Raw genomic sequence first — 24,363 nt, forward strand, 5'->3', positions numbered from 1 at the left:
CAACACTCACTCAGGTGAGAGCACCTCAAAATACCCAGGCTCAGCAAGGAGAGCAGCCTCTGTCGCTCCTGAGCTCAACAGGCCCCGACTGCCCTGAGCCCTGGCCTCCGTGCTCTCTCTCCCACTCTCCCACCCCACCACCCGCAGACGTAACCCAGCCACTCCTGCTGCTTCTCGAGCCAGAGCTGTGACAGGAGGAAAGGAGGAATCGGGAGACACCTACCTGCAGGGCCGTAGGAGCCCACGCCACTGACCGGGAAGAGCACATCGGCGTCGCCATGCAGCACGTGCAGTGGAGCCCAGCTGTGCATCTGGGAGAGGCAGGCAGCCCCGTCTAGCGGCCTGCGGGGGGAGAACACAGCTGCACATCAGGGCCGAAAGCCCCAAGGGCCCCGAGTAGTACAGCACCTGATGGGCCTCCACAACCCCCTCTTGGGAACCAGCCAAGCCATGAGGGGGATGAGAACAGAAGCAGGCCCGGGTGGGAGTCGGGAGCCAGCCCTCCGGTGCTCACTCCTTCAGCCCGTGTTTACTGAGCACCTCCTACCTGCCCGGCAGTGCGCACACACTCTGTGCTGGCAAAGAACCAGCCAACAGGGTCCATCCTGCCCTCATGGAGCTTACAGTCTACTGGGGGAAGCAGACATGAGGCATGTAATCCCACAGGAAGGTGTGAAATGGCAGCTCAGGTCTGTGGAGCTGGTCGGGAAGGTGGTGGAAGGCTTCCTTGAAGAAGGGAGGTTTGAGGTGAGGACGGAGGGAAGAGCCAGAGTCACGGGGGCGGGAGGTGGGGGCAGCACATTCTGGTGCTGAAGCAGGAGGAGGCCCCGTGGGCTCCAGGCTCTGAAATGACCTTGGGCTAGGGTCCCTATGCCTCGCTGGTTCTCAAACCCTCACAAGTAAAAGGACAGAACCAGACCGGATGGTGTCTGGGTCCCTTCCAAGAAAGGGGGTCAGCTCAAATATTAACCAGGCTCATATGATCTGTTATACTGCCACCTTATCCACCAAGTACCAAACTAACCTGAGCCGTCTTTGTAACGCCAGGCTGGTCCAGTTAAATTTGAGAAAGTATTTGCCCACTGCAGCATCTGCCTCTGGGCAATCAAGCACCACTGACAAATACCGGGAAGCGTCTGTGCAGTACTTGAAAGTTTATAAAATCACGTAGTAAATCAGTTGTAAAGAAGACCAAAGCAGATCATAATCATACCTACTTAATGGAGGGAGGGAGGGAGGGAGGGATGAAGAGGAAGAGGAGGGGGAGGGAGAGGGAGAAGGGGAGGGAGGGGAGGGAGGGGGTAGGAAGACAACTCAAAGAGATCATGCGACTTGTCCAAGTTCATCACTTGGCCAGAATCAAGGCTTCAGCCCAGGTCTTCCAGATCCAATTACAATGAGGTCTCCTGGCCACTGCCCCATCACTGACATGATGTATATAATTCTTCTTTCATTTAGAGCAGGGATTAACAAAATTTTTCTGGAAAGGACCAGATAGTCAGTTTTAGGCTTTGTGGCCATAAGTATACTTCCTTGTTGGTTTTTTGTTTGGTTGGTTTTTGCTTTTTACAACGCTTTAAAAAATGTAACAGCCATTCTCGTCTGGGGGCAGATTTGGCCGGCAGGCTAGTCTGTCAACTACTCTTTTTTTTTTTTTTTTTTTGCGGTACGCGGGCCTCTCACTGTTGTGCCCTCTCCCGTTGCGGAGCACAGGCTCTGGACGCACAGGCTCAGCGGCCATGGCTCATGGGCCCAGCCGCTCCATGGCATGTGGGACCTTCCCAGACCGGGGCACGAACCCGCGTCCCCTGCATCGGCAGGCAGACTCTCAACCACTGCGCCACCAGGGAAGGCCTGTCAACTCCTCTTTTAAGGCCTGTCTGTAGACATTCTCCTTTGAGCACTCTCGAGCTTTTGGTCGCACGTTTGACACGGAGCAGGACACACATCAGGTAATAACCCTAACAGATTTTTGCCACCTGTGTCATTTAGTCCTGCAGGTAACGCCCAGGACGCGGCACAGAAGAGGAAGCGCCCCCGACCTGTGTGCCCAGCCGCAGAGCCAGGTTCTGGGGTGAACTTGGCTCTGCCTCTACAATCTGTAAAGAACCGCCCGCCCGGGGCTCTGATCCAGCAGCTGGCAACCAAGGGGACTCCCAGACACCCAGAGGTGGCCAGGGGCGCCCCTCGGGACACGGCAGCAAAACCACAGGCCTTTCCCGGCCGCTGCACCAGCTCCAGGCAGGTGGGACTTTCTGTTGTTTCTAAGGGGACATCTTGCCACTTTCCAGTAACACATGCAGAGCACAAAGTGAAGTCAGGTCCCACGAACTAAGGTTCGGACCCGAGTAAAAGTGGCCAAAGGCCTCCACCTAGAAAAGGAGTTACACTGAAGTGATTCCTAAAGCAGAGACCAATTCAGAATACGGGGTCAGAGTTGGGCTTAGAAACAGAACCGGTGTTGCTTTTCATTAGAAAAGTAAGACACTTATTTTAAAACCTACAAAATGCCATAAAGAGGAGGGGGAAAAATACACCCAAAGCACCATTACCCAAAACAACTGAGGTAGACACGATTTCCATAGTGTCTTTTTTTTCTTTCTTTCCTCACGTGCTTTCCTTTACGAGGTTGTAATGAAGCTAGATGTAGGTTTTTATATTTTGCTTTTTTCATTCGATATTAACTCATAATTTCATCTTCATACTACTTAGATACTTTTAGATGTCATTTAAGATGTTTCAGATCCGGAACATTAAGATTTAGACTACAAAATATTCCACGGTTAACTGTTCCTCTGTGGTTGCACATTTTCATCAGGTTCACTGCTTAGCTTTTCTAAATTAGCATGTTGGTATCTAGACGCAGCAAGCTTTTTCCTGAGGCTGGTCCTCAGGGTAGCTTCCCAGCAGTGGAATTACTAAATCAAGGGGGATAAACATTTTTAAGGCTCCTGACATCGTGTCAAACTGTTTTCCCCAAGGGCTGTGGACATGACCAGCGCTCTATCAGGATGACCCTAGCACCAGCCATACCTCATCATTATTCCACAGTTAACGCCTGCTATGTGTCTGGAAGATTCCAACCATTGAGGACACATTGAGAGCAAGCCTTCCAGGCAGGGCGCTCACCCAAGGCTGCCTTTCACCCAGTTCTTTTTTTTTTTTTCTCCCGTTGCGGAGCACAGGCTCCGGACACGCAGGCTCAGCGGCCATGGGTCACGGGCCTAGCCGTTCTGCGGCATGTGGGATCTTCCCACACTGGGGCACGAACCCGTGTCCCCTGCATCGGCAGGCGGACTCTCAACCACTGCACCACCAGGGAAGCCCACCCAGTTCTCTTTTTAAATCTTGACGAAGATGATGGGCAAAACAGAGTGTTTGGTTTCACTTTGTGTTTGCTTAATTGCTGGTGAAGTGCAAAGTTTTTCATGTTTGTAATTCTTGTTGAACTATATTTTCACCCCACTTTCCTGTTGGTGTCATGGAGCACACATAAAGTGACAGGAAAACCCCTTTCTATAATAAAGATATTATATCCTCTTTTAAGAAAAAACAGGGACTTCCCTGGCGGTCCAATGGTTAAGACTCTGTGCTTCCACTGCAGGGGGCGCGTGTTCGGTCCCTGGTTGGGGAACTAAGAACCCGCATGCCACCTGGTGCGGCCAATAAATAAATAAATAAATACTTTAAGAAAAAAACAAAAGCAAGGCCAACACTTATAAATACTGAGGTAGTTAAAAAACTAAAAACAGAACTACCATACGACCAGCAATCCCACTACTGGGCATATACCGAGAAAACCATAATTCAACAAGAGTCATGTACCACAATGTTCACTGCAGCTCTATTTACAACAGCCAGGACACGGAAGCAACCTAAGTGTCCATCAACAGATGAATGGATAAAGAAGATGTGGCAGATATATACAATGGAATATTACTCAGCCATGAAAAGAAACGAACTTGAGTTATTTATAGTGAGGTGGATGGACCTAGAGTCTGTCATACAGAGTGAAGTAAGTCAGAAAGGGAAAAATAAATACTGTATGCTAATACATATATATGGAGTCAAAAAATAATGGTTCTGAAGAACCTAGGGGCTGGACAGGAATAAAGACACAGACGTAGAGAATGGACTTGAGGACACGGGGAGGGGGAAGGGTAACCTGGGACGAAGTGAGAGAGTGGCATGGACATATATACACTACCAAATGTAAAATAGATGGCTAGTGGGAAGCAGCTGCATAGCACAGGGAGATCAGCTCGGTGCTTTGTGACCACCTAGAGGGGTGGGATAGGGAGGGTGGGAGGGAGACGCAAGAGGGAGGAGATATGGAGATATATGTATATGTATGGCTGATTCACTTAGTTACAAAGCAGAAACTAACACACCATTGTAAAGCAATGTTAAAAAAAATAAAATACTGAGGTAGGAGGGACAAGATTTTTCCTCAGTCCTCGGACATTTTTCCTCAGTCATCAAAGAAGGGGTTTAACTGCCAGCAAGTAGAGGTGTAAACCTTTGGCCAACAGAGCATCTAAAAGACCATCAGAGCATTCGACTTTGCCAAAGGCCACTGCAACCCACGATGTGCTTCTCCCAGCCTGGCCCCTTTCCTCCCACAAACCTGGCTGTGCTATTAAACTTTTAAAGTTCTGGCCCCTCCAGGATCCTAGACCTTTCACGTGAATATTAGCTTAGAAGCAAAACGAAGGTATTACTCAGTAGGCCATCTCATCATTTCTCTCTCTTTCCCCAAGAGGTTCTGCAGAATGCTGACTCAAGATCCCCTCGTTATGCCAGGGAGTGGCTGTCCATAATCCATAGGGGGCCCAATGGCCTCAAAGGGCCCAGGCCCTGTAAAGGTCACCCTGCACTGTTTTGTGTTTCACACATCACAATGCTGGCAGCTATCCTGGCTCGCAAGCTGGCCTCCCAGCTCCAGCCTCCCCTCAATGTCACCAGTCCAGTAGGAAGAGAAATGACTGTGTTTGAGGCCAAAAAACTGATTCGTGGAGTGAATCAACTCAGAGGTGCACTCACCTACAGAGACAGAGAATGCAAATGGCATTTCCTAAAAGGCCCAGAGGAAGAACTGTAGGCAAGTGTGATGGTTAACTTTATGTGTCAACTTGGCTAGGCCGTGGTACCCAGACATTTGATCAAACATTATTCTTGATGTTTCTGTGCAGGTATTTGTCTTGATGAGATTAAAATTTAAGACAGGAGACTTCGAATAACGCAGATCACCCTCCATAATTTGGGTGGGCCTCATCCAATCAGTTGAAGGCCTTCACAGAAAAAGACTGAGGTTCCCCCAAGGACGAAGAAATTCTGCCAGCACACTGTCTTCAGACTCAAATTGCAATTCTTCCCTGGGTCTCCAGCCTGCCAGCCTACCTTGCAGATTTTGGACTTGTCAAGTTCCACAGTCACATGAGCCAATTCCTTAAGATAAATCTCTCTAGATAAATGCATACATACATACATACGAGAAACACACACACACACACACACACACACACACACACACACTATTGGTTCTGTTTTTCTGGAGAACCCTAATATAGCAGGTCACAAGACTGGATGCAGGTACAAAATCATTCGTACACAGTACGCAAGAACAATGCTGGAGGGAAGCTACCCTAACATACTTTAGTAGGAGAAAAAAGCCTTGTGCACGAAAATGTTCATTTCAGAATGGCTGATAACAAAAAACAAAAACAATGCCAACAACCTAAATACTCAACAACAGGGGAACCGTTAGCAAATCATGACATTGATCTGACAGAATATCAACCAATCGAGATTCATGGCTGTGTAGAAACATGGAAAATACCTGACAGTACTATAAGCTTTGGAACACAGCCTAACCTTAATTCCAGTTCTTCCCACTGGTTTGACAAATCTTAACTAAAGAAACTCGCCTTTCATCCATCAGGTGGGGTTGGCACCCACAAACCCCCCCGGGCAGCTCTAAGTATTAGGATACCGTGAATCTGCAGTTTGCCTCATCTGGCCTGTCCCAGATGATCGACAAGGTAATGCTACTAACATGGATATGCATGTGAATGAGGATGAGAGTAAAAATCAAAGACAAAAACAGGGAAAGTCTCATGAGAAAGAAAAAAACTCCAGTTCAACACATGGACACGCAAAGCTTCGGGCTAGAGGCACGCTGTGCCCCTCCACTGCACCAGGGGGTCTCGGGGTCTTCATTTTACACTTTCACGGGCTGGTTTTGAAGCCAGCCGTGACTAGGGTTGCACTGCACACTACAGAGCTCAGGTGAAGAGGTTCCTAGTTTATTCGGCATTAAGAGTAAGACCAAGCACAGGAATTATTACGAGTTACAGTATAACAGCGGCCACAGCTGCCTGCATTCTTTCTTAAAGTGCCAGCACCCGTGCCCAAGGCCCAACACGCAGGGTCCCATTAACTGGACAACAACTCTACAAAGCAGATGCTGTTTTTCTCTAGGTCTCACGTGAGGCCTGAAGCTCTGGGAGGTGAAGAAACTCGTCCAACCTAGTCTAACCTAAGCCACGCAGCTAGTAAATGAGAACCCAGGTTGTCTTGATTCTAAGATCCAAGCTCCTAACTATGCTTTTCTGTTTTACGCCTTCACTTGCACCAAGCCCCTCCTGCAGGTACAAATGCACCACAGCTCCAGTGTTAAGGCAGCGAGTGCAGGCCAGTTACTGCCGTTCACACCCCTGCAAATAAACACAGAAATTACCAGCTGGAGACTATTCTCTAGAATACCCTGCCTCTCTCCTGAGCTTCCTGGGCTAGTGGGAAGTAAGGGATGCAAGCAAAATCCAAGCAACAAAAATGAAAGACACAGACATAAAGCAAGAATTTCAAGGCCTACATCTTGACACCAACTTTGCAGTAGGTACCTTCAAATAGTATATATGCTCCCTTCTCCTTAGTGCTCAGGAGTGAAGCAAACTCATGCTCCTTCTTCTGAAATCGAGATCTGAAAAACGAATGATGCGCCAAACAAACAGAAAGCTTGCAGTCTAATTTCACCCAATACTATAGAAAGAGCCAGCCACCCTTCCTCAGAAGCTCACGCAGAACTTACTTCTCCGGCGACTCCGAGCGGCCCGGGCACTTCTTTCCAGGTGTGCTCCCGTACACGTCGTCCTCATTCTCGTCCACGTCTTCATCATCGATGCTTTTCACATCGAGCTTCTGGTACCCAAACTCCCCGTTCAAAGACAGAGAATCGATTTTCCATGAGTTGCTGCTCTGACTTCCGTTGGAATTTGGCCCAAAGGGGCTTTCAAAGGCCGTCATGATATTGACCGAGGAGCGGTCGGAGTTCTCCTCTGAGCTTTCCCCCGCCCCAGGGATCTTCTTAAAAACATCTCCGGAGCTCTGCTCGTCTTCCTCATCATCAAACGAGATGATGTTAGTCACCTTCTTTTTCTTCTTCCTCTCCCTTTTACACTTGGCATCTGGCAAAAGATATGAGATAAGAAAAAGCAGGCAAGATAAAGCGATGATGGAGCCATCCTGCCTCTAGACTGTGGAAAATCTCTACTGTTCTACTAAAAACTAGATCTGAGATAAACTCAGATTTCTTTTAACCCTTGGGAAAAAAATTTGTCTACGGGAGACCAAGCAAAATGGATGTGAGCCTCTACCTCTGATGTGAACATATACGCCCTAGAGCATATATTACATTCATTCCTTCTAAGCAATCCTTCCAAGCACTTTGATTAAAAGGGTGAATCATTATTGAAATGAATTGTATTGTAGCAAATGGAAGTATCTTTGGAAGATACTCTCATGGCTGGGAGATGAGACCAAGAAAATCAGTTTAGGGATTGTAGTCGACAGTTTAACAGCCACAATTCCTCCCAGCCCAGCACGATGCCCCTTTACAGTGGGGCTTTGCTGTCCCCCATCAAGGGTGCTATCTATTTCTCCACCCTCTGGAATCCAGGCTGACTTAGTGCTCTGCTTTTAAGAACAGAATGTGGCAGAAATAACAGTGTGTGAGTTCTAGAGCCTAGGCATTACCCTCATGGAATGCTGCCCTGAAATGACCATGGATGAAGCCGGTCTAGCTTACTGGAGGATGGGAGACCATGTGGGGGAAAACTGAGATGCCCCAGCCAAGAGTCAGCACCAACTTCAGGTGCATGAGTGGGGCCATCTTGAATCTTCCAGCTCAGTCACCAGCTGAATGAACCCCCATGAGGGAGCCCAGGTGAAACCACCAGAAGAACCATCCTGCCAACCCACAGAATCATAAAAAAAACAATAAGTTGTGGTTGTTTGTTTTAAGCCACTACATTTTGGAGCGTTTGTTACACAGCAAAGGCTAACTAAAACAGAAGTCAAGACTGCCTTGGTGACCAGCACTTAGACGAGCCGGTTTGTTCACCCATCTTAATCATCCACCTTGGGTGTGAGGCACTTTGGAGCCGATTCCATAAAGTCAAATCCATCTAAACCAAGGTGTGACATGGTGACGCTTCACCAGTGTGTCCCAACTCTGAGACAGTGTCAGAAGCAGGTTCCCAAAATGGACAGAAAAGATACTCCTTCGGCCAGTTTTTGTTTGCTTGTTTATTTGTTTTGTCCATGCTGCATGGCATGCTGGATCCTAGTTCCCTGACCAGGGATCACACCCGCACCCTCTGCAGTGGAAGCACGGAGTCTTAACTACTGGACTGCCAGGGAAGTCCCAAGATACTCCTTTGGGTATGCAAATTCCAGCATCTCTGGTACACAAAGTTATCAACAGTCCTGTTTCTATGTCATTTGCGTGGGGTCTCTGCTCGAGAAAGAGAGGGCGAGACAGATAAAGCCAGTGTGTACCAAAGACTCCATGGGATTCTGAGTCTTCACCACCATTAATAATTCCAAAGGGATGACCATGATTACTGCTTTGTTTAAGGGATTTGAGAATATCAGGATTAAGCTCTTATACCCAAAATTTCTAGTTTTGCTGTTGCAATATTCTGGATGTCCCAGAAAGTTCAAGGGGTATTGTAAACTTCTCACAAAATTGATCAGAACTGAATCAACTTTCTTTGCCTCCTCACAGCCTAGAGTCAAAGCTAACCAACTCCCTCCTTCCCCCGGCCTCCACTTAAATGTCATCCCCGCAACGGTATACATTCTCCACAGCACCCTGAGCTGGGCTTTCACCCCACTTATCAGAAGGATAATTAAAGAAATGAATGGATAAAGGAATGAAGATCAACTTCCCCTGGCTTCACGTGACCATCACACCCTCCCTTTCAGTTTGCTCTGACTGAGCTGCTGGCTTGGTTACCCTATCATCTTCACATCTCAGGAAGGCTCTCAGATCCCTTTCCAAGTGAATAAGGGTAAGAAAGATAAACACATGGGGACTTCCCTGGCAGTCCAGTGGTTAGGACTCCGTGCTTTCGCTGCAGGGGGCACAGGTTCAATCCCTGGCTAGGGAACTAAGACCCTGCATGCCACACAGTGCAGCCAAAAAAAAATTAAAAAGATAAACACAAACATGAACTGAAAATATGAGTGCATCAGATTTCACTCCCCTTGGCGCTTTCAGATGACACAATCTGTCATCCTCACCCGACCCTCTGTCCTCCCCTCGTTCTCGCTCACCGGCACTGATGTGCTTGGACACGACGGGCAGGTGATCGGTCTCCTGCTCAGGCCTGATGAGGATGGAGACAGCCGAGGATGCCGTGATCTCCCTGAAAAGGCTGCTCACTCCTTGCGTGGATTCCTTCAGCAGGGAGGTCACATTCTGCGTGGATTCCTTCAAGAGGTCCGAGACGGTGGGAGCAAACTTACTCTGCCCGTTTAAATCCTTGTTGTCGATGTTAATCGCGAAGAGTATGGAGTTCAGACCTGCCCCCAAAAAGGGAAAAGCCTGGTGTGTCTGCTGTTCAACAGTCACACTCCAACACAATAAACAAGCTGCAGACGTTATAGTACACAAGAGGGTACACACTCGTCTCAAATGGCAATAAAAACCACCCACAAAACTGGGGTCAGGAGATACCCGCTATCACTGGAGTTGAGTCTTTCCAAATTCTCTCCCTATCCGTCAGGAAGACAAATGCAAATAAGAAGTCAACCGTGGGGAGGTTAAGGAGTAAGTTCTGAGGTCGGACTGCCTGGGTTGAATCCCAGCACTGCCACTTACATGCTCTGAGACCTTGGGTCAAGCCATTCATGACCTCTGAGCTTCAGTTTCCTTATCTATAATAGGGGGACAGCAGCATCCCTTACAGAGTATTAAAGACCATCACCCATCGAAAACAGCTCAGTAAGCAATCAAAAAATGTGTACCAGTATCATTACCATTATCACTTTAGGCAAAAACTTGCCCTGGTCTCCTATGGCCCACACAGGACATCATGGTCACCTGACTTTTCCTCATCAATGGACAAGCCTAACATAACTCTCAGTAGGTGGGACTCAGTGCAAACTTTGAGGGAAGAGAGAAAAAGGAGGCAACAAAGGATGTGGAAGAAAGAAACAAGTTTCCCACTTTACCCTTTGAGTGACAGTCAAATGTTAAACAATTTAACAATTCATCAACTAGCATCAATGCAGGGCTTTCATAGTAACAAATCATGTACTTGACTCTTTCTCACATCTCATTCTCTCACAGCCCTATACAGGTGACTGCCGTGCTATCAGGATTCCCACGTCACAGAAGAGAAAAGTAAAGGTAAAAAAGCTCACAGGATCTGCCCCAGGCCACCTGCCAGACAGGGGCAGAGCTAGGCTTCAAAGGCAGGTCTCCTCCCCCAGTTCCCTGGATCTTTATATTACACTTGCAAAGCCACGGCCAAACACCCTCAACCCCATGCTTTCCCAGCCAGGGCACCAAATTCTAGATAAATGGCCTCAATTGCTCATCACCACTAAAGGAAGGACAGCGGCAAGTGACTCATTATTAATTCGGTGAGGAGAGGGAAAACCAGAGCATCCCTTGGAGTTATAAATTCACTCCCAGGCAGCCTCTTCTGCTCACCAAGCTTCACAGGAGCCCCCGCCCTTGGCCCTGGCCAGGCTTACCAGCTGCCATGGTAGGAAGCATGCTAGACCTTTCTTCATCCATCACAAAAGCCCAGTCTTCATAAAAAGTGCTGCAAATTGGAAAACGGGAAAAACTCTGAACAGTGGTTCTCAGCATCTGTCAGCCAAACAATTCCTACACATGGTTCCCTGGAAAATCCACACCTGGGTGTCCCAGAGTGGATATACGAGGTCTCTGCTGGGCTGAGGCGTCTGGTTATAAACAAAGGATTGAGCACACATATCCTACAACTTCCTCACTGGTCCCCTGAGATCTTCAGAGTCCCCTGAGCTTGAAAGTACTGAGATAGGCATGAGATGTACACGTGGTATTTCTGAAGCAGAAAAGGAGAAGGGGACAGACAGAGGGGTGACTTCCACTCAAGCTATGTCTCTAAGAGACAGACAGGAAATCCAAGCCGGCCCACAAGGCCCCCCTGATTGGGTTAATACAAGAAGAGACAATTTCAGTAAGAAATTATAGTTCCATGGCTCCATCAACCAGGGCATTTGTATATAACACCAGCTTGGGCTGCAGCCCAAAAGCCCAAGTTACCCCTGGAAAGGGCTGGGAGGCTAAAAAGGCCCACAGATCTAAACAGCAGTGGGGGAGGAGGGGGACAGAAAGGCCTACAGGTCAGTCCATTGTTCAAGGTCATTCAGCAATAAATGGTACAGCCAGGGCTCCAAAGCAGGTCTCCCAGCCTTATTCCCCAGCTCTTTATCTGATCCCCCGTTAAGCAATAACAAGCAAATACCCTCACCCCTCAGACTTCCCCGCCAGGTCAGAGAACCCTAAACTAACGGAGTCAAAACCCAATTTCACTGAAGCACAGTCAGTGACGGGTGACCTGGAGTTCAGCAAGAGACTGGATACATAACTGCTGAAGCGACTGAATACAACTAACAGAAAGAGAAAAGAAACACATCATTTTCAACATACTCAACCTGGCAAAAATGTCAATGGAAGCACAGACTACATGTTCAAGGTGGCACTGCAACTAGACCTCTGAGTCCCAAATCTGTGATTCTTTACAAATTGGAGCCAGTTTTCATGCATGTAAATGAATTTGGTTTTCCCACATCAAGTTAGAGTGGCTAGTGATTCAGGTAAGTTCAACTTTGATTCTGAACAGCTGATTCATTTCAACTGCTCACTCTTACATTCAACCTTGACAATGAGAGCACAACTCTGAACTACAGCTGTCCCTTGGTATCCATGGGGGATTGGTTCCAGGACCCACTTCGGATACCAAGATTTGCAGATGCTTATATAAAATAGTGTAGTACAATTGGCTCTCCAAATCTGCAGATTCTGCGTCCACGGATTCCACCAACCACAGATCTTAAACATGATACTCAATCTACGGATGGCTGAGACCACAGATGCAGAACCTGGGGATAGAGAGGGCAGACTGCACTTGTAAATGATCTGCTGGAAAGAGCTTCACACACACACACACACACAAAAACTATTATAAGAAACACGAGTATGTTTTCCTTAATGAAAGCTGGTTAATGCTCAGATGTACACACAGACATTCGCAGCCTCCCAACTCAGACCCTAAGCAGCACACAGGTACAGCTGATGCCAGTCGTTCTGGCCCCCATCCCTACCATTTCATATCCACAGGGTCTGAACACACAACCGGACAAGGTACCACAAGCAACATCAATAGGAGAACTTCAAGGGTATCTTTAACAGCCTTAGTGCACAATCCCAGAACACCTAACAAACTACTGGTAGAGAGGTGACCACAAGCAACAGGAGAAACAGAAGAGGAGACTTGAGCCAGGGAACGCACAGCAAGATATGAAATCACGGAAATGCATCACGGCACTGAGGAAACGCCAGCTTAATGAATTAGCTGACACTTCAATGTTGAGGATCTGGGCTGATGTGGAAGTTATTCAAGGGTCCAGGGCAGAATTGACCACTGTCCCTTTGCATCATCAGGTGACACAAAACAACATGTCTAGTCCACCCTTCTCAGAGGGAAAATAACAGCGAGAGAGACAGAGAGAAAGGGACAGGGAGAGGAAGACAGGGAGAGGAGAAAAAGGTCACAAACACCAGCATACAAGCAAAATGACAGAAAAAATACCAACATGTTAGCAGAGTTATGTCTGTGCAATTTATGAGTGATTTAAGTTTTGTCCCAGAGGGTTCTACAGCATCGTCAAATGTTTCTGAAGGGAATATGGCTGACTGTACTATCGCTGATGCACATTCAATGCCGTCTCCCCATGGCTGTGGGATAACCATACCTCACCCACCCTGCTGAGCTTGCCTGTGGCCATGTAACTTGCCGGCCAGTGAAATATGAGCGGGAGTGAGCATCACAGCGGGCAGAGGCTTTAAGAGCCCCAGAGCTTCGCTCAGCCACAGCCCCTTGTCCTGCCTTGGCAATCAAGAAAGCATATGTAGAGACGGAGCCTCTGTCAGCCTGGGTCCCTGAGATGAGACCTCCCACCCATGACAGACATGCAGCAGGGGGAAGAAATGAACTCGGCTGTCTCAAGCTAATGAGTTTTATACGATGCTTGTTATGATAGCATAACCTGGCCTATACGAACTGACAGAGTGAACTTTATGATCAAGAAAAAAGGAAAACAAAATAAAACGAGATGTTGTTTTATAATAACAAATGACTTGTCTCCCCAACTTAAAACTTCCTTATTTCTTTCCATCAGTTTAGGGTTGATTAACCTCAAAAAAACCAAAAGGAGCTGTACAGTACGCAGCACGCAAGGTGAGACACACCATGAAACTGGGCACTGAACACCCAACATCTAAAGAGAAAGAAATTCTGAATCCAAAAGAAACCCAGATTAAAATTCCAGCAAGTGGGGCGCAGGCTGTGTCCTAAGACAACAGCTCTCTCCACACCCCAGGCCTTAATAATAACAAGCATCTCTTGAGTGCTTGCTGCATGCAGCTGTCATGCGGAGGGAGCCCTTTACAGGCATCCTCATTTAGTCTCTGGTCGACTGTCCCCACAGCACAGCTGGACAAGCTGGGGCTGGAATAGGGGAACCCAGCTGCCCCAGATGCAGGCGGGCAGATACTACGATGGTCACCCCTCGGCGCACCCCCTCCCCGAGCCCCTCTGGGGTACCTGAGCCTGCTGTGGTCGGCCAGGAACATGTGTAGGTAGCGCTCCAGGGAGTGTTCGTTGAGGGCGCAGCGTAGCCAGGCGCGGCCGCGGCCCACGTCCGAGGCGATGTGGCGCAAGGCATAGAAGCGCTGCAGCTCATGCTTGCTGAGGACCTCCTTCACATAGAACCAGAACACGGGCTCTGTGGAGACAGTGGGACCGCGCTGTGGGACGTGCATCGTTTGAAGAGGAACACCCTTGGGCAGTTTTTGGTTTTGTTTTTTTTATTGAAGTATAGTTGATTTACCACAATGGAGAAGAACATTAAGAAAAAAAAAAAAAAGAATTGTATATATGTCCATGGGCAGTTTTGAGGGTTGTAAAAGAGTTACTTCTTAGCACCAAAAAGGAAGATACCCGAGAGTATATTGAAAATAAAAATGAACCCCCCATCCGCCATCCAGAGGTGACGACCAACATTAACATTTTCAAGTCAGTCTTTTTGCCTGCACTTTGCTTTTTTATACAAAATTGACATCTGTGAGAGCTGAATTATGACCCCCAAAGGTAGCCATACCCTAGTCCCTGGAACCTGTGCATGTTACCTTTTATGGCAAAAGAGACTTTGCAGATGTGACAGGTCATGTCATTACAGGTGTGCAGGTGTGTCCTTACAGCAGAATGACCCCTGTAAGGATCTTGAAACAGGGAGATTATCCTGGGTAGTCTCTGGGGGCCTGCCATAATCACAAGTGTCTTTAAAAGAGTAAGGGGGAAGGAAAGCTGATGCAGAAGAGAAGGCAGTGCCATGACCAGGGAAGCACAGCCTGGAGTGATGTGGCCACAGCCAAGGAATGCCAGAAGCCACCAGAAGCCGGAAGAGGCAAGGAACGGACCCTGCCCTGGAGCCTCCAGAAGGAACCAGCCCTGCCATCACCTTGACTTTAGCCCAGTGAAACTGACTTTGGACTTCTACCCTCTATAAGAGAATTAGTGTGTGCTGTTTTAAGCCACAAACTTTGTGGTAATTTGTTAGAGCAGCCATAAGAAATTAATACACCATCACATTGTGTGTTGTATATGTATGTATGTGTGTATATATAAATACACACACACGTAGCTTTGTATCCTGACTTGTTTCTTTTCTTGTCTAGATCATGAACATTTTCCTGTAACATGTAAAGATCTCTGAGAACGTGATTTTTGATAGCTCCCCAGTTAAACACAATTTATTTCAGGACTGTTGGGAACATAATATAATGCCAATTTTCCCTGTATAATGCTTTGGACATCCCTGTACATAACTCACTGTCCTTGTTTCTAGTTCCTTAGGGGAGATTTCCATAGGTCTGAGCAGATTTAAGGCTTTAAGGAAAGCTAAGAAGTTTGTTTTTATCCATAAAATAGTCATCGTGTCGCCTCACACCCTGCTTTTCTTGTCTACATGCGCACAGATGTTTTTCACAGGTGTAATTCTAGTGTATACCTAATTTTGTAACCAACCTTCTTTACTTAAGGACAGTCATCAACACTTTTCAATGCTGCCAATAATAACGGCAACAACAGCGATGGCGGCTACTACTTATTGAGCATTAACTACGTGCCAGCCATTGCACCCAACACTTTCCATCCGACCTCAGTCCTCACAACCACCAAGGCCATCTCCATGTCAAAGACAAGGCTGAGGCCCAGACAAGTGAAGTAACTGGCCCAGTGACACACGGTTATAAGTGGTACAGCAGAAAGGGACCTCAGAGCTGTCTCCCTGAAAACTACTTCATCACACTGCCTTGCAAAGTGAGGGGCGCTCTGCCTCCTTGAAAAGGATCATGTTCACAACTGCTCGATATCCCGAGGGGGAAACTGCTGAGTCTCTGCTGCCAGATGGGGATTCTAATCCAGGAGCTAAATAGGCTCAGACCCCTCTGAGAAGGTGACAAGAGCTTTGAACCTTCCTTCCAGAAGGATGTGAATACACACATCTCCATAAGCGGGACAGCAAGTTAATAAGCTCACTCTAAGATTGCAGTTCGGCTCAAGTAGCACAGGCTGTATTCTTCCCAGTAGCCACAAGCTGGGCGAGGCTATGGGCCGCCAGGTAGACAAGAAGGACTTGTTCCTAACAAGCTTCCAGTCTAGCAGGCAGGACAACAGGCGAGGAGGTCTTCAGCGGAAGGACCCTGGGCAGGTCCCCTCAACCATGCTAAGCTTCAGACTCCTCTCCCTTAAAGTAAGCCCCAAAGTGCAGAATCACCTAGGGTTACTGGGGTAACTGGAGAAAAGGGGGGTAGAACACGGAGCATGACGTCCAGCCCATGATGACCAAAGTCAGTTTCACTGGGATAAAGTCAAGATGATGGCAGGACTGGTTCCTTCTGGAGAAAACGGGGGTAGAACACTGAGCATGACGTCCAGCCCATGATGACCAACCACTGTTTGCTAAATAATTATCTTTTTATCCAAGAGCATTCATGCTGTTTCCTCTTTTCCTTTTTCTGTTAACAGCATCTAAATGTGTATGTACTTATGAGTGTGTGTATGCATCTGTGTATCAAGTCAACCTCTGAAATCATTTAGAATAAACATCTCAGGAACGACTGGTAAAACCACCAGCAGAGCAGTTTACTCAGAATACCTTGTCTCAATCCCTAAAAGCCAAACTAATCCCCTTCCGAAACCCATCAGATCAGCCCAAACCGCACAAGTGCAAACAGGCTTCTTTCTACCGGAAGCCTCTCTCAGAATTTGGTAAGAGTACCACTCTGGGCTGGCCGGCTGACCAGCCAAAAACTTGTTTTGTAACCCACCAGACAACCACCAGTACATCCGTCACGATTCCAATCAAGTGACTCTCACCTGCATTGTCTTTCCTTAAAACTGCAGTCACCTCCCTCTGACCTGAGTACACATGACACACCTCAAAGTGTGTTTTCACCTTTCAATTTCGCAAACTGCTTACCGATACAGAATCCTTCTAAAGCCTGCCTGGGTGATGTGCTGACGATCATTATTATCCCAGCAGGGCTCCGCTTCCACTGCCAGAATTACTGTGGTCTATTTAAAGCACAGCTCACCTGCCCTTAACACTTGCAGTGTCCATAATTTAATTTGGGAATATACACTTATCTCTTGTTGCTTTAAACAGGAGGCTGATTCCAAAAGTGGGTGAGGGCTTCTGGTTTCCCCAACTCCTTAAAGCCATCTGCCGACAAGAACAAGAGCCAAGAAAGGGGCACTGAGGTGAGCTACCTAGGGGCACCTGCTGACAGAGGATGATGAAAGCACGGGGCCCTTGGCAAAGCTTCTAACAGGCCTCAACTTTAATCGATGCCAAGAATTCAAGAATGCATACTTTGAGGGCAAAATCCCTGGCGCGAATTCTACTTCAGGCATTGCGTGACCTTCGGCAACATAGTTTGTCCTTCATTTTCCTCATCTGTAAAATGGGGAGAACTACCTGCCTTTGAGGTTTGCTAACAGGGAAAAAAAATGAGACAATAAAGCATGATATGAAGTGCTTAGAACCAAGGCAGGCAAACGGCATCCCTTTCCCTTTCTTCTGGCAGCTGCACCCCTCTTTCCTAGGGGAACCGTGTTCCATTTGGTTCCCTGTGAAGTTGCTTTTAGCACTACCAAACTCTCCCTCCCACAGGGGTGGGCAGGTAACCCAAGCTGGTCAACCACCTGGCCACAGCAGGGCGGGCGCCTCAACTTGCCTCACTCAGCAGCCCCTCATCCTGGTCCTGTTTGATATTTTGTGGGACTTTTGCGTGACCTTTGCGGGATGGATTATTTTCTGTATTAACTTTGATTTTTTTTAAATATTGCATGAAAATATTATTTATCTTGATCGCTGAGCTTTTGGCTGAAGTGAGTGCTTCACTGGCCTCACCCTGGACCACGGGGCCCTCCCCACAACTTCTGCCTGAAATGCTAGAAGAGAAGCCTTGTCTCCCTCCAGAACTGAAGTCAGCAAACAAAGGCCCAAGGGCCAAATTCAGCAACCCCACCCCTCTTTTTGTAAATAAAGTTTTTGTGTTTTTTTAAATTTATTTTTGGCTGTGTTGGGTCTTCGTTGCTGCACGGCCTTTCTCTAGTTGGGGCGAGTGGGGGCTTCTCATGGCGGTGGCTTCTCTTGTTGTAGAGCATGGGCTCTAGGCACACGGGCTTCAGCTGTGTGGCACACAGGCTCAGCAGTTGTGGCTCGCGGGCTCTAGAGCACAGGCTCAGTCGTTGTGGCACACAGGCTTAGTTGCTCCGCAGCACGTGGGATCTTCCCGGACCAGGGCTAGAACCTGTGTCCCCTGCATTGCCAGGCAGATTCTTAACCACTGTGCCACCAGGGAAGCCCTGTAAATAAAGTTTTACTGGAACACAGTCACGTCAATTTGTTTACAAGTCACCTGTGGCTGCTTTCCTGTTACAAAGGCAGAGCTGGGACGTTGCTACAGAAACTTACGGCCCACAAAGCCTAAAATACTCACTATCTGATCCCTTAAGGACGTTTGCCAACCGCCGTTCTAGAAGTAGGAACTATAACTGTCATGTAAATCTGGCGCTTCCTGGGTCCATTTCCCCTGTCAGGTAGAGTGGCCCACCTGGGAAAGATGCCAACCCACAGAGAAGCGGAACTGGGAGAGACCAAGGGACAGATGTAGGGGATGCTACTCCACTGGACCCAGCTCAACCCCTAGTTTTCTTGGGTACTTCAGTCAGTAAGTGCCCTTTGGCTGTCACCTGCAACCAGAAGAAGCCTAATGCAGGGAGCTAGGGCAGGTTCTTCAACCATCTGACAATCATTTTGGGGGCCGAGAACATGGCAGGCCCTGAGCAATGCATGCACACATTCAAGGGGTGATGGCATCCCTCAAAAATAAACACACATACAAAAGCACCGCTCAACAATAAACAGAAAACCCAACTACAAGGAGCTAGGCTCCTTGTAAACAAAGAAAGGCTTACTTTTCTTAATTACTTAGTCTGGAGGTAGACAGCTGGTTCAAAGGCTCTGTCATGGGCAGAATCTCTACCCTCTACCCTCGCTGTCTCTGAGGACTGTCTACACTCTGGGTCTCACATTCACAACTGGAGCAGAAGAAAGAGGTTAAGATACAAGTCAGTTCTTGGGAATTCCATGGTTGTCCAGTGGTTAGGACTCTGCACGTCCACTGCAGGGGGCACAGGTTCGATCCCTGGTCGGGGAACTAAGATCCCGCATGCTGCAGTGCAGTCAAAAATAAATAAATAATTTAAAAAAAAAAAAGAAGATAAACCCAGCTCTATCACTCCCTCTTTTCAGGCAAGGATAAGTTACCCCAGAAAAGCACAAGGGAGTGGAGAACATGTCAAGACTGGCTAAATCACTCATGAGCCATGACCTAGAGAAGGACATCCCACAGCCGGAAGCAAAATCAGGGTTCTGTTAAGCCAAAGAAGAAAAGGGGAAGGGATTCTAGGCAGGAAGCTAACAGAGTCAGCCATACATCGTATCAACCATTCCTGGAACAAAAGACAAAACCAAGTGCTTCCATATTCCAGCCTGAGACCTGGGTGAGCAGAGGTGCCCCCAGATCCCAGTCACACCCCAATCTGCAGGAGCCCGACTACAAGACACAAACGCAGGGGCAAAGCAGAGTTTCCAATGAGGGGCTGTGGCTCTGTCACGTGGCCATCGCCCAACCAGCTAGAAGACGCCTCCTGGAACTAGAACACAGGGGCTGTGCTTTAACCGTGAAGAACACATAATTAAGACTTGTACGAAGTATGTAAACTTGGGACTTTTTTTTTTTTCCGCTTTCTTCAATTGCAGTAAAACATACATAATAAAATTTACCACTTTAACCATTTTTCAGTGTCTAATTCAGCGACATGAAGTACATTCACAAGGTCGTGCAACTATCACCACTATCCATTTCCAGAAATTTTTCATCATCCCAAACAGAAACTTCATACCCATTAAACACTAATCCCCCCATCCTCCCCTCCCACACCCCCTGGTAACCTCTGTTCCACATACTTTCTGTCTCTACAAATTTGACTATTCTAGATTCTACGTATAAGTGGAATCACACAACACGTGACCTTTTGTGACTGGCTAATTTCACTTAGCATGTTTTTAAGGTTCATCCATGTTATAGTAGGTAGCAGTACTTCATTTCTCTTTATGGCCGAATAATATTCCATTATATATAGTATACACCACACTTTGTTATCCATTCATCTGCTGAGAGACATTTGAGTTGTTTCTACCTTCCGGCTCTTGTGAATAATGCTGCTATGAATATTTGTGTGCAAGTATCTGAGTCCCTGCTTTCAATTTTTTTAGGTATGCATCTAGGAGTGGAATTGCTGGATCGTTGGGTAATTCTACGTTTAACTTTTTGATAAACCATCAAATTATTTTCCACAGCAGCTGTATCATTTTACATTGATACTTTTTTTTTTGAGTAAAGATGGAATTGTCTTTATTTCTCTGCAACTGAAATTAACTCTGCTATTAAATTTCCTTCCAGTTAGTTTTTAAACTCCCTTCACTCAGAAAAAAACTAAAACTTGCCAGTTAAAGGTAACTTAGCCACTTCCAGTTTTTTTTTAATTGTAGTAAAATTCACTTAATATAAAATTCACCATTTTAAAGTGTACAATTCAGAACTTGATACCTTTTTTAAATATTAATTTATTTAGCTGCATTGGGTCTTAGTTGTGGCACACAGGATCTTCATTGCCGCTTGCAGGACGTTTAGTTGCAGCATGCAGGATCTTTTAGTTGTGGCATGTGGGATGCAGTTCCCCAACTAGGGATCGAACCTTTGCCCCCTGCGCTGGGAGCGCGGAGTCTTAGCCACTGGACCACCAGTGAAGTCCCAGAACATGATACATTTTTAAAGAATGAATATAGAACCATTTTGCTGTACACCTGAAACTAAAGCAGCATTGTAAATCAACTATAGCCCAATAAAAAATTTTTTAAAAAAGAATGAATAAATGCACCATGATCTGAGATGCTGGATTGCTTTGGAAGACTTCAGTAGATTTAAACCCCTACACCCCTACTGACTCTACAGAACAAGTGCCAATTACCTTGGTAGAGGTGAAAGGAGATCACAAAAATAAAGCAAGGAAAGGAGAATACATTACCACTTACCGCCCGGACGCGACTGGGCTCCCCACCACCTCTCCACTTCACCTCGTCCCACTCTCCCTGCCACTCACCCTGCAACAGCCTCACTGGTCTCCTGGCTGCTCCTCCAACCAGCCAAGCCTGCTGTACCTCAGGGCCCACCCAGCCGTGAGAACAGAAACCACACCAGCTAGGCCACTGAAGGAATTTCAAACAGGACACCTGTTACAGAGCTTTTGGAACAGCCAGAAAGCCAAACAGGAGATAATGAGGGCACCCAGAGATAACTGACGCCAGAAGGCTAATCCACCCCTAACGCCAGAGGAACAAAAGGTGTTCCCAGGCGCTGTAACCAGGGCTGCAGGCAACAGCTGGACTGTGCAGAGGCACCTGGGAGGAAAGTGGAGGGACGAGGAAGGCCTGACTGGCAGCCACGGGGGACCTCCAAGGACCATGAAGGAAGCACAGCCACAGCTAGAGACACCCCCTGAAGCAGGGCTGAGAGGAAGAGACATTCCAGCTCCCTTCTTCCTCTCACCTGCTGACCGTATCACCACCTCCCACTGAAATGATGGGCAAGGGGACCCGGGAAATAGAGTTTGCAGGGCAAGGGCAGGGAGTCAACTTGAGAGCAAACAAGAGACTGACTGCTACACGCTTTTGAACCTGTTGAACCGCCTGGGATTCCTTCCCCCAATAACAGGATGGCTAATTCCTTCGCTTCCTTAGGTCTCTCTTCAAATGTCCCCATGAAGAGGTGTCTCTGACCACTCTACAGAGAAGGGGAAAAGCTCCACCATGGTAGACTGCTAGCTGCTCATCCAAATCTATCCTCTCTTCCACCTGAATCTGCAGACTGACTACACATCCCAGCCTGCTCTGCAGGGGCCAGGTGACTCTCAGGTGCCACTACTCCCTGGCATCCTTCACCAGCCCGATTCACTCATGTCTGTCAGCTGTCTGGCCCCTGTGATCATCTGAAGGCTGAGTTCCCAGCTCTAACACCTCAACAGAGCGCACCTGGCCTTCACCCACGTGACACAGGGGCCTATGGTACCTCCTTTATGAACAAGTGGGAACTTTCTCCACCATTCTAAAACCTGCGCCCTGTTTCCTTTTAGGGGTACTCCATCCTCTGCGCAAGAGCCATTTTCATGCTGACAGAAGCAAAGCAAAGTGTCCATGACACCAACAGGCTGGATAATAACTCAAAACTGACAACGCCGAAGCCAGGTCTGAGTCTTAATTTACAGGACATCAAGATTAAATACCTGGGACTTTCCTGGTGGCGCAGTGGTTAAGAATCCGCCTGCCAATGCAGGGGACATGGGTTCAAGCCCTGGTCCGGGAAGATCCCACATGCCGTGGAGCAACTAAGCCCGTGCGCCACAACTACTGAGCCTGCGCTCTAGAGCGCCACAACTACTACTGAAGCCCGCGCACCCAGAGCCTCTGCTCTGCAACAAAGACAAGCCACCGCAATGAGAAATCCTTGCACCGAACAAAGAGTAGCTTCCACTCGCCGCAGCTAGAGGAAGCCCACACACAGCAACAACAACAAAAAAACCAACGCAGCCAAAAATAAATTCATTCATTTTTAAAAAAAAAAAAAAGATTAAATACCTCTGAAACAGCCAGAGGTCCCCTTCGGCCAAGAGGCATCAGTCTGGCTACAACAAATCCTAATATGCTGGGACAGTTTCATCCCCCTTAATAAATGGCCACTGGCCCAAGCGCTCAGCCACTCCAGCAGTCAAGAACCCTCCCAGGACCCTATGGACATTGCCCAAATCCAGTGACTCATGGGTTAACACCGTGCCCGTGGGGGACAGCGCTCCGGCCCTGGCTCCCTCCCTAAGACCAGCACTTCCCCACCAGCTGCTGAACATTTTTATCGCCACCCTGGACATCTTCTCTGTCCCTTTGGCAGACATCCTCCCAACTCTCTTTCACCAGAACTAGCTGATTTTCAAGTTAGCGAATTCAACAGAGAAACACAAAGAGGGAACTGAAAACATGATAGGGATGGGAGGGTGAGGGAGTGGACTTCCCCTCACGATCAAAAGGATAGGCCTGGGGTTCTCCTGGCACATGCAGCTTCCTCTGCAATCAATTTTCTACAGAAATGAAACTGTTACCCAAGGTACCCCGGTGAAGCAAAATATAAATTCCAATTTCAGTTGAATGCAATCAACCACTTTCAGAAATCCCCCCTGAGGATCAAGGAAGTAGGTTTCTCTAATTTTACAGTTGGGGCTATATTAATACTAATACCACCTGCTTTCAACTGTGAGGATGTACAGACGGAAGGGGGCGGGGTTTGGCATCCCAGGAGAACGAGCAGCATGACCTGACATCTGGGTCCTCGAGTCATTATTCTGAATGTAGTTGCAGGCTCCTTGCAATACACTGGAGCTACAAATGTGAGCAAGGATGGACCCAGTCCCTGACCACCGAGAGAGGGAGACAAGAAAACGGTGGTGCCACACAGAGGTCTGGTGAGAAGAGGACTCAGGACCATTGCAGGGTGGGGGAGGGTCATCACCGATCGGAGGGGCACCATCCAGCTGAACTGGTAGGAAGCTCATGAAATGACTTTAGAGAGAAATCTGAAACTTCAAGAGACAATAGATCAAAACCAGGATGAGGGCTTCTCTGGTGGCGCAGTGGTTGAGAGTCCGCCTGCCGATGCAGGGGACACGGGTTCGCGCCCCGGTCCGGGAAGATCCCACATGCTGCGGAGCGGCTGGGCCCGTGAGCCACGGCTGCTGAGCCTGCGCGTCCGGAGCCTGTGCTCCGCAACGGGAGAGGCCACAACAGTGAGAGGCCCGCGTACCGCAAACAAAACAAAACAAAACAAAACAAAAAACAGGATGAGACACCACTTCACACCCATTTGAGTAGCTATTATCAAAAACACAAAAAATTACAAGTGTTGGTGAGGATGTGGAGAAATTGGAACCCTTGTGCATTGCTGGTGGGAATTTAAAATGGAGCACCCCAGGCTTCCCTGGTGGTGCAGTGGTTAAGAATCCGCCTGCCAATGCAGGGGACACGGGTTCGAGCCCTGGTCTGGGAAGATCCCACATGCCACGGAGC

At 47.8% G+C, this 24,363-nt stretch overlaps 1 protein-coding gene across 8 annotated transcripts in view; it reads right to left on the minus strand.

Moving 5' to 3' along the window:
* The window catches only part of SNX29 (sorting nexin 29), a 545,670-nt gene that overhangs the window by 472,522 nt on the left and 48,785 nt on the right, over positions 1–24,363 (minus strand). For 4 of the 8 annotated variants that reach the window (XM_027117362.1, XM_027117360.1, XM_027117361.1 and 1 more), the window contains 5 exons: positions 14,166–14,346; positions 11,047–11,117; positions 9,619–9,867; positions 7,091–7,466; positions 224–342 (listed from right to left, as the gene is read on the minus strand). In XM_027117362.1, the coding sequence (XP_026973163.1) occupies positions 224–342; positions 7,091–7,466; positions 9,619–9,867; positions 11,047–11,117; positions 14,166–14,346 (996 nt within the window). The remainder of the gene's footprint in view (positions 1–223; positions 343–7,090; positions 7,467–9,618; positions 9,868–11,046; positions 11,118–14,165; positions 14,347–24,363) is intronic. The other 4 variants (XM_027117365.1, XM_027117364.1, XM_027117366.1 and 1 more) reach the window with 2 other exon arrangements.

Source organism: Aethalodelphis obliquidens, unplaced genomic scaffold (assembly GCF_003676395.1).
Source record: "Aethalodelphis obliquidens isolate GAN/ISIS:26980383/991018 unplaced genomic scaffold, ASM367639v1 scaffold18, whole genome shotgun sequence".
Classification (NCBI taxonomy): domain Eukaryota; kingdom Metazoa; phylum Chordata; class Mammalia; order Artiodactyla; family Delphinidae; genus Aethalodelphis; species Aethalodelphis obliquidens.